This window comes from Aedes albopictus, chromosome 2 (genome assembly GCF_035046485.1).
Source record: "Aedes albopictus strain Foshan chromosome 2, AalbF5, whole genome shotgun sequence".
Lineage (NCBI taxonomy): Eukaryota > Metazoa > Arthropoda > Insecta > Diptera > Culicidae > Aedes > Aedes albopictus.
Genome location: NC_085137.1, coordinates 304,541,999 through 304,562,096, shown reverse-complemented (window position 1 = coordinate 304,562,096; position 20,098 = coordinate 304,541,999). Strand labels below are relative to the sequence as shown.

The 20,098-nt window shown below is 40.9% G+C and overlaps 2 protein-coding genes across 2 annotated transcripts in view; one reads left to right on the top strand and one right to left on the bottom strand.

The window, feature by feature from the left end:
• Window positions 1-20,098, bottom strand: part of LOC134288187 (uncharacterized) — a 504,266-nt gene that overhangs the window by 30,951 nt on the left and 453,217 nt on the right. The window lies entirely within an intron of this gene.
• LOC109424249 (DBF4-type zinc finger-containing protein 2 homolog) lies at window positions 8,681-9,500 on the top strand. The gene is made up of 2 exons (XM_029878550.2): window positions 8,681-8,898; window positions 8,959-9,500. Exons 1-2 carry the CDS (start codon window positions 8,824-8,826, stop codon window positions 9,487-9,489), a joined length of 606 nt encoding a protein of 201 aa, XP_029734410.2. The 5' UTR covers window positions 8,681-8,823; the 3' UTR covers window positions 9,490-9,500.

Here is a 20,098-nt window from a genome sequence, read left to right as displayed (position 1 = left end):
GAGGGATTTTCGGAGAAATCTTCGGAGGAGTTCCTGGAGGAACCTTCGGAGGAGCTCCTGCAGGAATCACGGGAGAAATTGATGGAGAAATTCTAGGAGGGATTCCGGGGAGCTCCAGCTGGAATTCCAGAAAAACTGAAGAACTTCTGGAATTACCACGGGAATTTCCGGGAAACTTCGGAGAAATTCCTGATTAACTTATGGAATAATTTCCAGAAAACTTCTGAATGAATTCCCGTGAGCTCCTGAGGGACATCCTGGAGGAATTATCGGGAAACTCCTGATAGTACTCTTTTGGAAATTTTCGAGAACTAGCAGCTTGTTCCTGGAATAAAGAGCTATTTTCATAAGGAAATCAAAATCACCATCTTTCCAAATGCATATGAATAAAACCAAGTAAATACTCCTTACTCACATCTCTGTGAAGATTCACAGAGATTTACTCCACGACTTCACATAGATTTAGTAGAGAGTATTTACGCAACTTTGTTCATGTGGCCTATTATTCACCGAACTGAAGTTGTTTTGAAATTAACCACAGGAAATCCACGCACATTGCGCTCTGCCGCCGCAGCGGCAGAGTTGTGGATTTTTTTTACTACATGCCGCAGTGCTTCCGCATTCCGTTGCCGGCCTCATTGCGTTTCCCACTTGATTTTTCACCCAATGAAAAGGATGTCTTGAGAATAATTCATAAACATTTCGCGCAGCTTGCGCTTCACTGTTTCCTCTGTCAAACGATGACCGCCGCCGCGACGCTGGACTTCGTTGTCATGCGCACGACGACCAACAGCAAGCAAACGTGTGTGCAATAAAAACTTTGATTTATTTTACAAAATTTTGAATTCAAGATTGTGACTAAACTACAAAAGATACAATGTTGCACCAAAGAACAGTTTGGTAGCGCATCAAAAAATGAATGTTTTGTGGAAGACCATTTCTAACATTTATTACCTTTTATCACGAGTAATCTATCAAAAAAGGTAAAAAGGGATACATTTTAAGGCACTTTTTACAAAAAAGTCAAAATTTCTGCACTTAAACGATGTTTTATCAATTACCTGTCCAAAGAGCTTTAAAAGATAACGCTTTAAGCTTCCTATCCATGCGCTAAGAAAGATTATACGATTCATAATTTCTGAGTTATAGATTTTTAAAGATGGGGTAATTTTAAAACACAAATTTTTGAATAACTCACTTAGCAGTGATTTCCGGACCTACCTGTAGAACAATTTTTTGCTGCAAATATGGTCAACTATCACCTCCTTTCGGGTGTAACACGAATTACCAGTCACCCTGTATATTGTTGATAAACGTTAAAAATTCATTCAATTCGATTCGCTGGTTTCCGAGATATGACAGTTCAAAAATTAGTTATCAAAAAAATAATGTTTTACCCTTACTTCGCCAAAAATTAATCAATCGAGCCCAAATTTGTAGCAATGATGCACATATAATAGGTTGACAAACAGTCAAAATTTGAGATTTTGTGATGCACTCTATGAAAAGTTACAGCTTGTTGAATTTTTTTGTGTGAGAAAAAAAGTTGCCTATCCCAATCATTTTGGCCATCCCCTGTATATTATCAGTCCAGTTGAAATTAGAATTTGGTTTCAGCATCAGAATCCCGAGGAGAAAAATCGAAGTTCGATCGCACCAAATTCCAGGTTTCAACTGGATTGATAATATGTTCGTGAAGCTTCAGAACGGAACTGAGGATAATCGAGTCCAAATTTTGTAATTTTAAGAATAATACTCACAATTTCTCTGTAAAAGCCGCCATAAATGTTGTGATAAAAAAAAATGCACATATGTACCCTGATTTTGTAATTTTAAGAATTTATAGCTCTTACAATTGTTCTTGAAAACTATTTTCATAAGTGTTGTCATTATGCAATAAAACAAAGAAAATGTCACGATGAACACAAGTTACATGCAAATTTGTGGATATTTTATATGTAGTTTCCGAGATTTATACTTCTAATATGCTCTGAAAATGTATTCTTACGGACTTGATTGTTTTCAATCCACAAAACAAACAGGTTGTCGCGATGATTGTTAAGTTCAAACTCAAAAAGGCAAATTCCATGTATTATACGCAATCAAGTTATCAAGTTTTCAAACTTCACATAGCGGAGAAAGTGTTAAATTAGTACAACGATTAAAAAAACTGTTCTTTAAAATACAGTGCGTTTAAATTTCCGGGCTAATTTTTTCCACTAAGAAATTGAGTGTGGATCGATATTTTCCTTTACAAAAAAAAAACAAAATAACCTGGAAGTCACTGAAACTGGCACCCCCTAGGCACCCCCTAGGAAAAAATCCTAGATACGCCAATGGACCCATCTCGAAGAACTTGGGATCCGCTAGCAGCAAGGGATTCGGAAGATTCCACGTTGTGACACAGAAGCTTGCAGTCGGCAATGACAGAGTCAGCTTCGGCAACACGTGAAATGACATCTCCTCGACGTACGACGATATGTTCGGCGACCTTGGACGAATTACAGCGGTAATCAGCCTTGTCGACACTGCTTGCGACGATCCAATGCCTTGAATCGACAGGTAGACTGGCGTTTCGTCTAGATTCAGCTGGCTAGCGAAACCTTTCGTCATGAGACAATGCTGCAAACACGAGTCGAGCAGAGCTCGTGCTACCACGGGTTTGCCGTAGCGGTCTTGAATGCTGACTAGTGCGGTCGAGAGAATGATGATTTGTGTCGGTGTTATTGGGAGAGCTACATGTGTTTGGCTTGTGGTGGCGTGTTCTGTGACTGACTGAGTGGGTGAGTCTGGTGTGTTTGCAGTGTTAGCAGTGCAGTGTCTGTTGGTTCGGTGTTGGCGGCTTGGATTGTGGCTGTCTAGGTTGTGGATTGACTGTCGATAGTCTTGACTGCGTGGGTGAAACGGAGGATCTGGGCGCTTCAGAGTGCAGCAGTGTATGATGCTTCTGATGGCACTGATGACCTGTTTGCAGCCTCAATCCTCTCCGCCACGCTCATCCGCTGGAATCTTGCGCACTGGAATACAGAGTGTCGTGGCTCGCTGCAGAAATGACACTTCAGAGCGGACTTGAAGGATGTATTGCACACTGCTGGACGAAGTTGTCGTTGCTGGATGGGAACCGTAGGCCTTGATGGAGCGATCAACCGATCGACTGTAGAACGGAGCAGTGACTCTTCAGAAAGTCCATCACAGCGGGATACTGTGCAACTTCCTTGCTGTTGTGATGGGTTTCCCAGTGGCGCAGGGTAGCCATGTCCAATCGGGAACAAACCATATAGGCGAGAATCGTGCTCCAATCCGAAGGTTTTTCGCCGATCTTTTCCAGCATCTGCAGATTCTTCTCGACAGCGCGGATCAACCGGTTGAGTTCCTCGTAGCCTTCCCTTCTGAGCGTCTCCACGGCGAAGAGAGCATCGAGGTCAAATCGAGGTGCGCCATGACAATCAATTTCTTATTTTCATACCGGCTCTCCAACGCCTTCCACGCCACCGCGTAATTGGCTGCAGACAAATCAATGCAGTTTATTTCCTGCAGCGCATCACCGGACAACGAAGACCTCAAATAGGTGAACTTGTTCACTTCCGTGAGGAGGTTACTGTCGTGTATAAGACTCCGGAAGCTGTCACGGCACAGCACCCATTCGAAGATCCTTCCACTGAACGGAAGGCTTCACCTTTGCAAACTGGGTTCCTACTTGCGCATCCGGGGCTTGAAGCGTGGAGCTCTTCGACGTACTGGATCCAATCGATAGGAAAGCCAGCAGTTCGGACTTCAGAGCGTAGTAGACGTTTTCGAAGTCCTACCGTATTTTGTCATTTTGCTGCATGAGCGTTTTTTCGTCATCGCCATCCTTAATCGCATCCTCCAAAAGCAACTCGATTTGCATTCGGATCTCAAGAAACTGACTGAATAGCTTGTCCAACGCTTCCAATCTAACGCTCACTTGTCCCGCATCTCGCTTCGTTTGGAAACCACTGACGAACTGTTGAATTCCTTCCAGCGATTTCCGCAGCTGGTGCTCCTGCTTGTTGAGCGTTCGGAGGTCAGGCATAATTGGTCACAAATTGCACTGACACTCGCACTAACGATCGAGGTGGGAAGCTCAATCGAACAAAGTACAAAGTCACTCCACTGCACAGTCGAAAAATTCACACCACTGCACTGCACTGCACTTGCACAATCTCTAAGCACTTCGATCGAGTCGAAGAACCACCTAACGCGGAAATAATATAATGCAATGTTCTGCAAAGTTGTTACATATTTTTAGGACCAACTTCTGATAAGTTGTGTATGTTTACTCAAAAGTTAGATAAAAAATCGGTTGTATAAATAAGCCAAGAAAACTAAAGGGTATCCTCGGCAAAGTTGCAGATAATAGGGTCTGGGACCATTTGGGCAGGAGCACCTATTTTGGGCACTTGCTGCTATAAGCAAGCCAATTTCAATCCGATTTAGTTGAATTTTAGAACATAGCTAGATACTGCGCCTTCCTGATCGTGTTTCAAAAATCAAGTCAATCGGTTCATAATTGATTGAGTTATAGCAGCAAGTGCCCAAAATAGGTGCTCCTGCCCAAATGGTCCCAGACCCTATCATGCAGAAAAATATTACCGAATTTTCGGGTCTTGACCCTTTTGCTCTATCTTTCGATATAAGATAATGAATGTAGTAGGTATAAACAACCCCTTCAAACCTTGAAAACCCACTAAATCCTTTATATTTTTGGATGAGGTATCATTACTTCTAATGTTCTGAACACATTTTTAATATGATATCATGTGTCTTTTCCCTGAGGACAGTGTTGCCATATTGTTATTGTTCCTACGTGATTTTTTAGTTTTTCTTTTGAATAATGATCATTTTTATAATATATCTCACAAAGTTGTAAAAAGTTGAAAAAAAAATAAAACATAATGAAAAGTTGAGCACAAACGCAATCTTATACAAGTCAACAGACTAGCTGCTCTTTGTCTCTTCGATGTTGAAATTGTGTTTAAAAATTGATCGCCATTAACTCACTTTTAAAGATTGAAATAAATACTAAGTTAGTTAAATCTCTTGTTAAATGGTTTTCGTTGCTTGGAATGGTCATGTGACTGCGGCAGCGTTTATAGAAAGAATAATCATCCACCTTTTGAATGGATTTTTACTATTTCGAATCTTTTTACGACTCCCTTCTGCAAGGGTAAATGGACACACAGGCTCATACCAAGCGTATCTAAATGGACAACTGGGTCCTATGGCAAGGAGAACTTTCACTTGACACAGTTTCTGTCAGGCCATTTGTGCTTCAGGTTGCACACACGCTAAAACCGCTCAGCACCTAAAATGTGTAAGGCCTACTCATAAGTGCATAATTTCCAGACATGAAAATGTGTAACAGTTACACATTCTAAAATAACAGCTCGTACACTCTTCTTGATGCGTAATTTCGATATTTATTTTGTTTACCAAGGTCACTAGTAAACCTAGCTGCCATACATTTTTTTTTGCGAATTTCACGATTTTGCGGACGCAGGAGATGATTTTGTGAATGTGCAAGGGTTACACATTTTTGGAGTAGTCTGGAAATTATGCACTTTAGTGCTGAGCGGTCTTAACGTGCAGATTTGGACATGCAGGTTCTCCCGCAAGTCCAGAATGCGTAGACTGCGACGAGACCGCGGAGTATGGTCTTCGAATGCCCACGCTCCGCGGAGCAAAGGTCGAGTATGCAGGAGATATGCGGTAGCTTCCAGGAGGGGAGAGAGGACAACTTAATGCGATAGCTGGGGAATGCTTACCAATAGAGAGTAGAGTAAGGTGGGGCAAAAGTTCGACCCTAGTTGAAAATTCAACTTTTTTCAAAAAATCGAAGCAGATAAAAATAAATGAATACCGTGTGGTGATTCTACCATCCATGAGCTAAGATTTTGCTGAACAAAGTAACGCCAAATGTCTTATCATTTTTGAGTTATAACACTTTTTGTATGTGTGTGTCTTATTCGAACTCTTGCCCCACCACTGGGGCAAAAGTTCGAATCTAGTGTTTGTGGAATTTCGCTAACCGTAGCACACTATTTTGACACTTTGGTAATATGAATATCTGAAACCACTTAATATTTTATGTTGGAACTGGAATACACTTTAAAGTTCGATCTGGATTTTACCCAAATCAGGGTTAAATTTAATACCCCAAAAATTAGTAGTTTTCCGCCAAATCCAGATAAAACAATTTTTTTTCAACTTTGATCGAATTTTCTTGCTAATTCCATCATTCTTAGAGATCATATGTATATTTTGCACAATTTTAGGTTTTTACCTAAAGTTGCCACACGACTCGAACTTTTGCCCCACAATTCGAACTTTTGCCCCACTATATGTAAAATATGATTTCCAAAACTTTTTTGCAAAAAGTTATACATGCAAAAGCATCTTCAAAATATACCTAGTTACGCCCTAAAATAAAATATCGAATTCGATTTCATTACAATTTCATTTCATGCGTTGGAAGGACCATGGCATGTTACAATTTTTTGATCAAAAACCAACATTTTGTCATAATTTTTCGAAATATTGATCAATTTCCATAATTTTTGGAGTGAAAGACTCTTTTTCTAAAAGGCTTCGAACAACCTTTACACCGGAAAGAAATCATTTGAATTGAGCTCAAAAACTTAAAAAGAAACTCTTGCCCCACTCGAACTTTTGCCCCACTTTACTCTACTCATGTACGGTCTCTTCCTTCTCGAAGTCATCCCTAACGGGCGTACCCTCGGGACCCAAGTCTCCTCTTGGGTATCTGATCAGCAGATTTTCTCATTGTATAAAAAAAAATATGCCTAGGTGGACACAAACTGTTCTGGTATAAGAGTTCAAATATAAATTTTTATATTACAACAAATTTATTTATCTGCTTTTCCACATGTTTCAGAGTTGTCCTTTTCAGTATCTTTATTTCCACAAGCAGGACCGGAATCTTTAACAGATTCTTTTTCTTCCAGAGATTGTTTAGCTTCACCTTCGATTGCTGTACACTTTCCATCCGTTGAATCTTTTTTAGGCTGTCCACAAGTAGTCCCACCTTTCTCCGACTTCGGTTTCGATTCCCGAGCAAAGGCGGATAACAAAGTGATATCACTTTGATAATAAATTGTGTTATCGGTGTTATCATTTTGTTATTTTTGTTATCATCTTTTTCAATTGATGATAACCAGATGATAACAAATTTAGTTATCGATAATTTTGGTCTATCGCGATAACATAAAAATACTAAGTGATAACAAAATATGTTATCTGTTTCCAAACGCACATTTCAAAGCTTTCCCAAAACTGAGAGTCTAATGAATCTCGAATCTAAAAATAGATTCCGCTTCCCACCTACAATGCGACTGCAGCACGAAAGCGTAGCCTTTTATTACTCTCACTCTCAATGAGTCCCGTTGGTATAGGGGCTATCGGCTGCGACCGACAATCACTCGATCAGGGTTCGAGACCCGCCTGGGCGCAATAGTCGAAAACATTGGTTGTAAGTTACAAGAAACTTTTTTCAATAGGTGACGATGTCGGTAAAGTAGATTTTTACTACTTTGGTCGATAAAATAGCTCTAAATGATAACTAATTGATAACAAAACCAGTTATCAGTCAAATGTATTTTTTCATGTTGATAACTAGATGAAATGGTGAACAAAATATTGTATAACACAATTAGTTATCAACTTGAACTCAATGATAACTTAACTTCTTATCATTTTGGTATTCGAGAAGTAAATATGAGTTATCATTTTTGTTATGTTGGCTCTTAATTCAACCTAAATGATAACAAACTCAATTATCAAACGAATGATAACCAGGTAACAGAACTTGTTATCATTTTCTTATCCGCCTTTGCTCGGGTTCCGTGTCATCAACTTCGTCGGAATTGGTTTCTTTCATGCACTCCACGGAGCACCTTGGCGGTGGACAACAACGGCCCGAGTGGTCTTCGACTTCACCAACACAGGTTTTCCGCACCATTGTCAACAGATCGTTCTCACCCACTGCGCAAGGTTGGGGAAGATGCATGCACTGGATGCCCAATTCAAAGTCGTAATACGAATAGTTGTGGTACGAATAGTATTCTGGGTTCTTGTACTCCCCAAATTTAGCACCTTCATCAATAGTCGGAATGGGACCCAAGCCCTGAGATGAATTGACGTTTTACAAAATGCAGTTTTCAGAACACAAATCAGAATCTTACCATTTCGTTGGGGTATTGCTCGCGAAAAATGAATTTCTTTACTTTTCCTAGGTTTTCATATGATTTAAAGTTCTCTGTCTTTACTTGGTTGCGAATCGATGGTTTGGAAGCATACATATTCTAAAATTGTTCAAATTAGTTAGCATTTAGCGTATTGAACATGGAAACATTTTACCTGAAGAACATATACTTGAGGATCAGAGCAAAAATTTCTTGAGATTTTGGTAGAAGTTGCGCTTACGTTTCGAATAAGTCGAAACATTTTTGACAAACTTTGTTTTGAAAACAAAAACTACTGATCGAAATGACAAAATGAATGAAAGTGATTTTTTTCTAATTTTAAAAACAGCAAGCGGTGTCAGAAATTGATAGGTTTCCTGGTTTCCTAGGACTATCAGGCGTTACCAAGGAGAAAATTACTTTTTCTATCAACAACGCTAATTTTTTTCCCCGTGTCATTCAACGTTCAGATTCGGAAGAGAGCAGACGCAAAATTCAAGTGAACAAAACTAAAAAATTTAAGATATCAAGATCACCAGTAAAAAAATCCGCTGAAGCAACTGAAGAAGTTCTGAACACCAGGAGAAAGAAATTAACAAGAATGTGTGACCCATGCTGTGGACCAATTTGTGGACCTTGTGGTCCTTGTGGTCCCTGTGGCCCATGTGGACCTTGTGTAAGTTTTTCACTGTTCTTCTACTTCTAGCATTACATTCTGCTTTTTCCCTTACCAAAGCCTCCCTGCGGCCCATGCGATCCTTGTTGCGAACCTCGCAGCTTCAGTGCCGGTCAACTGGCGTGCATGCCCCAATGTCCAACCGGTTGCCCTCCGCCTACCTGTGGTCCACGGTTCATAACGGTTCAACAGCCCCCACGACTGGTGTCCCAGAAGAAAGTCATCAACTGCACCCGGACCGTCATCGACAAGCACGTCCTGCCGCAGACCAAGGCCATAGTTGAACCCAAACTCATCTACCAACCGAAGACCATCGTGGAACCGTGCGTGATCTTCAAGAAACGGATTGTCCCCGAACCGAAAGTGATCTACTACAGCCGGACGGTGCCGGATCCCAAGGTCGTTTGTACGCAGCGACTCATTGTAGAACCGAAGGAGTACTGTACTACGATGGTTTGTCAACCGAAGCCCCAGATTGTGCCGGTTCCGCCCGCCAAGGAGTACTGCTGCATGTCCACGGGAACAACGTTCTTCAACAATGCATGCTGTCCTCCAACTCCGGGACCAATTTGCCCACCTAGAAAGTGCTGATGCATTTACAGGTAACACATTCTTCCACTAATAGGTAAATCTTGTAAAACAAAATCTTTTCATTTCAGAAAAATCTGGCCAGGAATTTACAATGCGATTTATCACACTTTGAAGGCTTCCATCAACCGGCAAAACTGTACCATTAGATTCAACTCAATTGGAAAATAAATGATGAAATAAAATTCAATTGTTTTTTTTTTTTCTTTATTGCTATAAAAATCTTTCCATTCCCTGATTGAAAAGTCTGATGTCGTCAGATGCAGCCACTTGCAGACCTTCTGCTTGCCCCACGTGCCCCTCGAGTACACCGTGAGGCTTCAGTGATCCATGAAGTCACTCAGGCTTATTCTGCGCGGCGTGTGAGGTGAGACGAGTCGAATGAGGTGACAAAAGTCGACTCGCCCCATTTGATTTACATTAGTCGTCTCACGTCACGTGAAACCGTCCGTCTCACCTCACACGCCGCGCAGAATAAGCCTGACTGGAAAAAGCCTAGAGTTCATTGGCGCGCTCAATGGTCTTATCCTAGGCTAGATCCTAACCCTAGGACGTCTTAGGGGGCATCCATAAAGTACGTCACGCTTAGAGGGGGGAGGGGGAGTTCTGAAAAGTGTGACAAGCAATGTATTAAGTATAGGAAAAACCCGTACGAAGGGGGGAGGGGGGGTTGAAAATTTCCGTTTTTAGCGTGACGTACTAAATGGATGCCCCCTTATCAGGATACCAGACAAAGATAAATAGATAAGGTAATGGAGTTATCTGCTAGAACGAATGATCTGTGCTCTACGCAGATTCGAGCACAGATCATTCGTTGGACGAAAAACACAATACAAATATTTGCCATTGTAGTCCGCACTGCACGAAGTTCTCTCCTTCTGTTTCACTCTTCTAGAAATTTTGTAAACAACAAGGCCAAGAAACGTCAAAATCCCATACAAAATCAAAACAGTGCAGTGCCGAGGTTGCCATGCTTCATGTTGTGTTGGTCATTTGTTGGGCTTGTTTGGCCAAATATTTGTCACGTCTAATTGAAGTTTGTATGGGAAAACGTAGCCAAATGTATGCAGGAATTTTAAGTTTTTGGTTTTTCCCGCTAGGTGGTGCTGTAAGCGCTTAATGATAAAACCCTTTGGTATTATTGTAGGTGACTATGTACCAAACAACTTTGTCGAAGACCGCAAAGTAATCCGAAGCCTGTGAAAAATGTTAAACCCAAGGCAAAGTGAGCCGAAATATTGAGATTTCATTATTGATATAATTCCTTATTAGGGGTAGGCGGGGCATAATGAGCAGGTGGGGCATAATGAGCACCTTGTATTTTCACTGTAAATCTTTAAATTAACAAAACAAATTGCTTGATTGTAGCTTTATTATCTAAAATCATATGAGTTGATGACAAAACATTAGTCAAAAAATCCGTTTACCTTGGAAAATTATTCAAAATGCGTAAAGTGGTCATGTACTGGGAAAATATTATAAGAATCAGGTGACCTAAAATAAGGTTTTGGGTATCGAAATCACAACTTAGTGGGCATCTATCGATTTTCTTGATGTTCCCTAGGCCAATGAAATGTATATGTAACACTTTTCAACTATTTGTATAATTATTTTGTTGAAAAAAATATGCTTCAAAGAGTTGGTAGTAGGGTGGGGCAGAATGAGCAACTAGTGTAAAAATAATGAAAATGATAAACATCTTCAATAATCAAATTTTAATTTTGGTTTTTGTCTGTTTTGATGCATATAGTAAAGTTTTTTTTTTATTCTTAATCACTTAACCTAATTTACAGCTCTATTGTCCACTAGGGCACTACGTGAGCGATTTCATTTGACAGCTGCACTTACATTGTGTACAGCGCCTAGATGTATATTCTATTCCACTTTATCGAACTGGTTGCCTTTCTGCTGCTTTCATTTTGCTACTCTATACATGGTAGAATGGTGAGCACAAGGATGATGGATGGCCGTTGTTCCTTTCCAGTCCGATTGGGGGTCCATTATGAGTAGCAGTTCACCGATATCCAGGTATCCGTGTCCGTTTGAGCCACGGGGCTCAGAAGAGGGTCAGTGTCAGCCGCTCTCAGGGGAAGAGCAACTGACGAAAAATTGCAAGAGCCGGGGCTGGGAATCAAACCCATGACCAGTAAGGTTTTGTCTGTAACTTTCAATTTATTAGCTTTAAAATTTCAGTATCTGTTCTGTATATTATCTCCGTTTAAAAATTCCTCAATAGAAGACTTATTGGATTTTCACAGTTCCCTACAAATTAAACCCCGTAATCCCTTCAAATTCTCATTGATTGTTGCCGGTATGCTTTATCATTGACAAGTATAGTCAATTAGCATTTGATTGTGTACAAAACTAGGGTGCTCATTATGCCCCACCCCCAAAACGCAACTCGCGATTTTATACGTTTTTAAAAACATAAAATTCTATAACATATATAACTTTATTCGGAATTTCAACGATTAGCTTTTGTCAGTTAAGGTTCAATTGAGGATTGAACGTTAAAATTACACATTGATTGTACTTAATTTACTGGATTTGGTGGCAAAATGCTTAAGCTGCTCATTATGCCCCGCCTACCCCTACATGTACTGGAAAAATATGTTGTTTTTCTCACCTCACTTTACCTAGGGTATAACTTTTTCAACAGGCGTCCGTATCACTTTGCGGTCTTTGACAAAGTTGTATGGTATATAGTCACCTACAATAATACCAAAGGGTTTTATCTATAAGCGCTTACAGCGCCACCAAGCGGGAAAAATCGAAAACTTAAAATTCCTGCTTACATTTGGCTGTTTTTCCATACAAACTTCAAGCACTTTGAGCGCCCTCTTAGTCTTCATCGATTTTGCTCAAATTTTGAACGTAGCTTCTGGGAGTCTTGGCATTTTTCAAAAATTTTGTTTTTCATATAAGTGTGGGCCACCTTAACTAGCATATTTAATGGAATTCAAAGGAAAGAGTAAAAAAACTATAATAGGGAAAAGAGAAAAGCTAATTCATTTAATACACTATAAATTATGTACAGGAACAATTAGAGAACTATTTGCATTTAAGCTGTCTCTCTCAGGGTATATCCGGGAGAATCGTTTCTAATTGAACTCACTTCCCACACTTGCTTCACAGATAAACAGACGTAACACTATGATATTTCGCTTCGTACTCCGATTTAACGGTCTATTTTAAAATTTGATAGTTGGCCAACTGACCACTAGCGTGGGACACAAAAAGACATTTTACTCCTGTACACTTTTTGAGTTCCATTTTGGCCCCATATCAACTGTGCAAAATTTCAGCTCGATCGGAGAAACTATATTTTAGCGCCAGCCGTTTTAAGTTTTCATATGATTTACTATGGGGAAAATCACTTTTTCAAAGAAAAATCTCCACCGGTTGCCTCTCAACCCCTAAAAATATATCGATGAATGATTTCTGTTGGAAATTTTACGAGGAATAAATCCTCCGAAGACCGCAAAGCGATCTAAGGCATGTGGAAAAAGTTATTGACTGAAAACCGAATGGCATGCAAACGTTGTTTAACATGTAAGGGAATAACAATAAATAATAAAATCTCGTCATTTTATGGATCGGGTAAGGCTTAAGGTGAATCGGGACGCTGTGTTATTTTTCCTATCTTCCCTCTCTTTCTAACAATTTGCCTCGCGATTTTGAAGATGGTAATCTCGATTTCTATCGCACAGATGAGGCTGAAAAACAATCAGCATATGCACTGCAAGTGAGCATACACAATGATAGATTTTTGTCCCATTATATGAAGTAGAATCTGAGATTACCATCTTAGAAGAAACAGAGCAATGGCGGATATTTCCTCGACCGTCCCGTCCGCCCTTAATAACTTTTTCCACGAATGTCGCATCGCTTTGCGTTCTTTAGAGGTCTGATTCCTCGTGAAGTTATCTACAGAAATCATTCAACGACTTATTTTTAGGAATCAATGGGTGACCTCAAGCGATTTTTCTTTGAAGAAGCAAATTTTCCCCATAGTAAATCGTATGGAAAACTTAGAATGGCGGGCGCTAAAATATAATTTCTTCGATCGATCTGAAATTTTGCACAGTTAATATGGACCAAAATGGTACCCAAAAAGTATACAGGAGTTTCCATTTTATATATTTTTCCATATAAACGGTGTACTACTGACCACCCGTGGTGCTCGCATCGTTTTTGCTCGAGTTTGACGTTTGCACACTACCGCCACCTAGTTGATGGTCGGTCAAACTTAGTTCTTTTAGCATTGGGCGAACATGTTTTCGTGACTATGATCAGGGATTGGCGGCATGCACCGTGCGGTGCGAAAAAAACGTGTGCTTCACACAATCGCAAGTGCTCGTCTCCCGTTTTGCCGAGAGACAAGAGACGTATGAGTGAGAGCTTTCATAATTGTGCGAGAGACAATCGCAGCACTAGCTCTACGGCGCAGGGAGTAATGCACGGTACTTGGGACTGCGCTTGTCTCCAAACAGAAAAAATCAATTAATAAATTAATTGAAGAGTTTGTGTTTTTGGCAAAGTTGTTAAGCTTGTCAAGGGTTGACAAGTGATGGGTCGTTTGATTCGAAATTTTTCCAATCGTGCGTAGTATCAAGCCAAGTGCCAAGCACGGAGACAAGCACCGAGAGAGTGCATACGACAGAGCGTGAGAGACAGGAGAGCTCCAGCGCGCGGCAAAGTAAGCGAGCAACACACAACCGATTGCGCGTACTCGTCTCCTTCTAGTTTGTTGTGCTGTCTCGTAGCAGAGTGTGCGGCACGCAAAGAGTTTTGAGTCGCACCCTATCCCTGACTATGATTTGATTCCGCGAATTCAATTCCGACACAACCAGAGATGGAAAAAAAGGGATTTGCGTGCTAATAATTACACTCTAAAAAAACTCATAATTTAATTCACAGGTTAGATTATTTTAATATTTACAGAGAGGAATGAGAAGGGTTAACCACAGACAAACAGACGTAACACTTCGAACATTTTTCGATTCAAATCATAGTCACGGAAACATATTCGCCCAATGCTAAAATGACTAAGTTTGGCCGACCATCAACTAGGTGGCGGTAGTGAGCAAACGTCAAACTCGAACAAAAACGATGTGAGCGCCACAGGTGGGTAGTTGGCCAACTATCAAATTTTGAAAAAGATCGTTAAATCGAAGTACGATGGAAATTATCGGAGTGTTACGTCTGTTTGTCTGTGGGTTAACGTTTTATTTTCGCACTTTACATCACCTGGTGGCGGCGACCAATGACTTTCGGCCAGGAACACTTCTCGCCCTCTGGGACGTTCATTCTCTCGTCTGATGCTGGTCGACGTACTTGAGGTGGCCCAGGAGACACGAGTACCGTAATCCGGGGTCAAATTGATCACTTTAAAACAACTTTTGTGGATAACATCAGTGCCAATTCAAATATTGCCAAAAAAAATTCTGTAAAACCAGTACCCAGTGGATCTCCATGGAACCATGTGACAGAATTTTGTTCAACAAATTTAAACTTTAAGTTAAATAACTCCTAATATCATTAAATTGGAAATGCCACTTTGGGGCGAAATTGATCAGTATACAATTAAGCATCGTTTGGAAAGGAAAATGTCCTTGTCAACTTAATTTTGCCCTTCTAAAACTGAATAACGCGTTTAAAATCTTACAACTAGTGAATTTATTACTTTAAATGCAAAATTAAGTTTTGAAATTTCCCCTTAAACGCCTACAGGTAGGCAATTTCATTTGAAATAAGTGATTTCTGTCACAATAAATGACTATTTCAACATAAAATGAACATTTTTTTTAACTATTTCATGTTCTTATTAGCTACATAACTTTCCAACCAAGGCTTCACAAAAATGTTAAAACAGAGAATTTACGGGAAGTCATATTAGCAATCGATTGTTTAGTAGCCATGATTTTAGATAAATGAGTAACACATTGCAAATTCCTAAAAAAAATAAGGCAAAACTAACTGTTTTCTAAAAAAATAAAATTCTACACTCATCTCTAGACATCTACGAACCAGATAACGTAAAAGTTTAAGATCATTACGACGCTTAAGAGTTTCTAGTATGGAATTACAATGTAGTACCCGAATGATCAATTTCACCCCGCTGATTAATTTGACCCCGGTTTACGGTACACGATATAACAGTGTGCACTTCGCGTCGGTATACACTAGCGTGGGTCATCGGAACCGTTTTCTCAGATTACAGCTGTTTTGGTTTCATTTCGGGTCCTGAGTATCTGTGCAAAATTTGAGCACGATCGGTTGCGTCTACATTTTGCGCATTGCAAATGCAATTTATATGGGATTTTGTATGGAAAAACATACTTTTTTGCTCAAGAAGTTTTTTGAGCGATTTTTTTCGAACACGAAACTGGGCTTTAGCTGTTTCCTTCATGTACTGATTTATCGACCGTATTCTATAATTAACTTGATGATTTTGTGGCTATATCGGTCTCTTTCTACTCATAAGTATAAGGGAGTAGAGATCAAAGTGGATAATGAAATGATAGATATGATAGAATTCGCTAGGTAGCGAACAAGTGTGAAATTTTCACACTTGTTTCGCTACCTAGCGAATTCTATCATATCTATCATTTCATTATCCACTTTGATCTCTACTCCCTTATACTTATGAGTAGAAAGAGACCGATATAGCCACAAAATCATCAAGTTAGTTGTTTCCTTCGTTGGCTTGGTTTTCCATGCCAGTTTTTCACGCCATTCAAGTGCTCATAGAAGTGCAGCTTCCTTGGCAGCTTCCACCTTTCAATCACCTTACGTCCATACGTCAAGAGGCTACCATCTTTATCCATGCAAATTTTGGCACTTGGCCCAAAACCGTTGCGGGATGCGTTGAGATTCTGGTAGAACTTCCGTGATTCTGCACATCAGTTACATTTCGTCGCACTCCGCTGCTTCCAGACGGCATTTCTTCTCCCGAAAGATGTGAGATGGCTGTTTCCGCTTATGTTCGCAACATTCTACGCTATGCCGGATTCCTTTATGCAGCATAACCGCCCTTGCTGCGTTGGTCTCCTCCAAAACTCCTTGTCGAACCATTCATTCCGTTGACTTCGTACCACGTATCCGATTGTGCTGTGTCGCTAATGCCTGCTATTACAGTACTTCAGCCGTCCTTTAAAGATGTTATAACGAGCTCGCCCTCGTCTGGAAACGCTGACTCCAGCTCCTGCACGGTTGCACGTATGCTGAAGAGACATCCGATTGCTTTAGTTACTCTAGATTCTGCCCTAGATTGTCGGTACCGGACATTGTTGCATATTCTTTCGTCGACCGGCCACCAACCGAACACATGCTTCTGCATATCGCCCATCACGATAAAAGCTGCAGTCCTTCAGTACATTGGCGAGTAAGCGGGTGTTCCCAATGAATCGCAATCCAATCGCAAATCCTTTTTGATCGCTGGGATTGTTGTCCTTGGTCTCGGTTCGCATTATTATGTTGCTTATTTTCCGTTGCATTTTTTTTACGGATGGCAAAAGCAAACCAACACCCACCCCCCCCCCCCTCCCCTGTCATCCTACGACCTAAGTAACCACCGGGGATGATTATTGATTACCCGCTCTTCCATAAGGTTGCTCGGAGACCGGTAGGTGCCATTCTGAGAAGTAGGGATAGGAGTTGCTGGGCAGAGGCTATTGATCTCAATGGGATCGGAATAACGCAAATACATGCCAGATTATTGCAGACACAGGGTTCATATAGTTAATTTAGTTTTTATTTAAGTTGAAATTGAACTTTTCCATCAATGAATTGAATATTTATATGACTTGCGCTCGAAATGGACATACACCTACATATTCGAGCCTATTTAAAACCAGTGGTAGATTGGCCTACACAAATCCGTCCTAAACCCAATATTCCACCACCGGTATGCATGAGTGACGAGTCTGATGAACTGAATCGCTCCTACACCGGTATGTCCAGTCCATTGAATGACGTTCCCCCTCAGTCAACCGATTCCGTCGCAGCACTGTGATAGAGAGAGGCCGCCTGACGTGAGAATCATGCAAATGAGTCGTTTTAATGATAAGTATGGGTGATAAATTTCCAAATAGCCACGTTCCTTAATCCTAATTAATATTATTTGTCATTTCACACCATCGTCGACCAAAACGACCCCATCTCGGGCAGCCAAACTCCACGCATACTAGTGGTCCCCACAGTATGGGGCTGACCGCGTGTCTTTGAGTGCTCGTTGGTGACCAAAATCGTGCAAACAAATTGGCTTGTTTAAATAATTATTCAAATGACGATTCTTCGCTCGCGCGGCCGCCCGAAAAAAGATTCTTCTCATCTGTGACTCGTCGTCGGCTTGGTTAAGTAAATCGTTCTCTCGCTCTCTCGTGGGTCGTAGTGGTGCTCCGTCCCGCTCATTTCCGCCACATATAAATTAGTGTTAATTCCTGTGTCTGCATGGTGTGTAAAATGTTTATCTTGTTTTTGGCAAATTTATGATGGCTATTTTGCATACGATACACTCGTACGGCTAAATAGATTCAATTAATTTATTTTTATTGCATATATGTTGAGCGCTCTCCAACATCAATTTGTAGTTCATGTTTAACATGGTATATACGGTTTTGTCTTATCTTTAAAAAAAGCAAGCTTTCCACGCTTCAAAATTACTCTTATCTGCGAGCCGAATGGCCATTACCGCATTTTCGCCCCTGCAGCAGTAATATCGAAACTGATTCGAATTCAGGAACGCCACAAAAAGTGATAAATTAATAAACTGTTTTCGCGCGCTATACTCCCTTCTCGAGCAGCACAAAACGATTGTTCATATTTCGTTCACTTCTCATGCCTATATTCGATTGAATGTAGCAAATGCACATGGCGGTGCACAATTTATGGCGAAAAAACTGTAAAAGATTATCGCCGGCAGAAAGAGATCCATAAATCTACCCGAGTGGAGGCGCCAGACTTTTCGAATTTTTACTTATTGTTACGATGAAAAGGGTTTAAGAGCAACGGCAGCATCGAAGGCAAAGACTTATGATATAAATGCAAATGGTGCGCTTATGAATGTGAATTCGCCATTCATCATCGCCGGTAGTTGCGGCAGCATGGTAAAACTTATCGAAAATCATAAACAAATGAAGATGTAAGTTGTACCCGCAGGGATGAATAACGGCCGAAATCAATAACTTAAACACGGTGTTTTAAAATCCCATACGCTCCACTGCACAGCTTTTCTTACTTTTTGGAGCATTCGGATTTATGGTACATTTCAGCTTTTTAGGGTTGTTTTCTGACATAGTACCAACACCATGTGTTCAGGTTTCTGTTGAGCACTTCATTCATTCGATTCGTGGTGGTGAATTCGACAGCATTTAGCCAGGACAGGATTTAACACCAAATTGATGTCGGAAGTAACTTCATTGACTTCCGCTGCCTTTCTTATGCGTTAAACATAACGTCGGAAGTAGTGCGCTGTATAGAGCATCAGATTTACTATATAGCACACTACTTCCGACGTTATGTTTAACGCATAAGAAAGGCAGCGGAAGTCAATGAAGTTACTTTCGACACCAATTTGGTGCTAAATCCACAATAAAAGGAGGCACGCATGACATCGTATAAAGGCGCAGGCATAACTTTCATCGTATTTGATGTTATTTTTTGAACATATTGCGATGTAGTTGATAAAGTTGTACGAACACAAACCAACTTATACTTACCTTACCGATCAGGCTAAGGCCGGGGTGGCCTCTGCTGTACATGGTAGCCGTCCAGTTCCGCACTCTGCGTAGCGTCCGCAGATCGACCTTCATTTGGTCGACCCACCTAGCTTGCTGCGCTCCACGTCTTCTTGTACCGGTCGGATGACTCTCGAGAACCATTTTAGTCGAGTTGCTATCCGACATCCTGATGACGTGACCCGCCCACCGTAGCCTCCCGATTTTCGCGGTATGGACGATGGTTGGTTCTCTCAACAGTTGATGCAGCTCGTGGTTCATTCGCCTTCTCCAAGTCCCGTCTTCCTTCTGCACTCCGCCGTAGATGGTACGCAACACCTTCCGTTCGTAAACTCCAAGGGCGCATTGGGCCTCTGCACGTAGGGTCCATGTTTCGTGCCCGTAGAGGACGACCGGTCTAATCAGCATTTTGTAGTGTTACGGATGCGTAACAAGCCTATCTGAAGCAAGGGCATTTAAAAGCGACTACAAAAGGCATATTAATATCAGTCAATCATTCAATTAAATTTATATTGAACGACTAACCCTATTACGCCCGCTAACCACGGCTCACATCCCCTTTCGGCATTTTCGCCGTGACATGGAGAAGATCGGGACAACACATCCACCTTCCACGAGCGAAAAGAAGATCTCCCGAACGAAAATCACCGAACGAGACCGAGGAAGCTATCACCGAAAGAGACGGTTCACTTTAGCACGGTTGTGGGCTGTAATTCTTCCTCAATAAGGTGAATTGGCCGACCCTGAGCCTTGATTAGAGTGCCTGAGCTAGCTGGTTGTCACAGTAGATAGTTAACTTCGTGTTACGGCGAACTTTATTCGATCGTAGAGTTCTGCGGAGTCCAAAGTAAGCACGATTTCCTGCCACAATG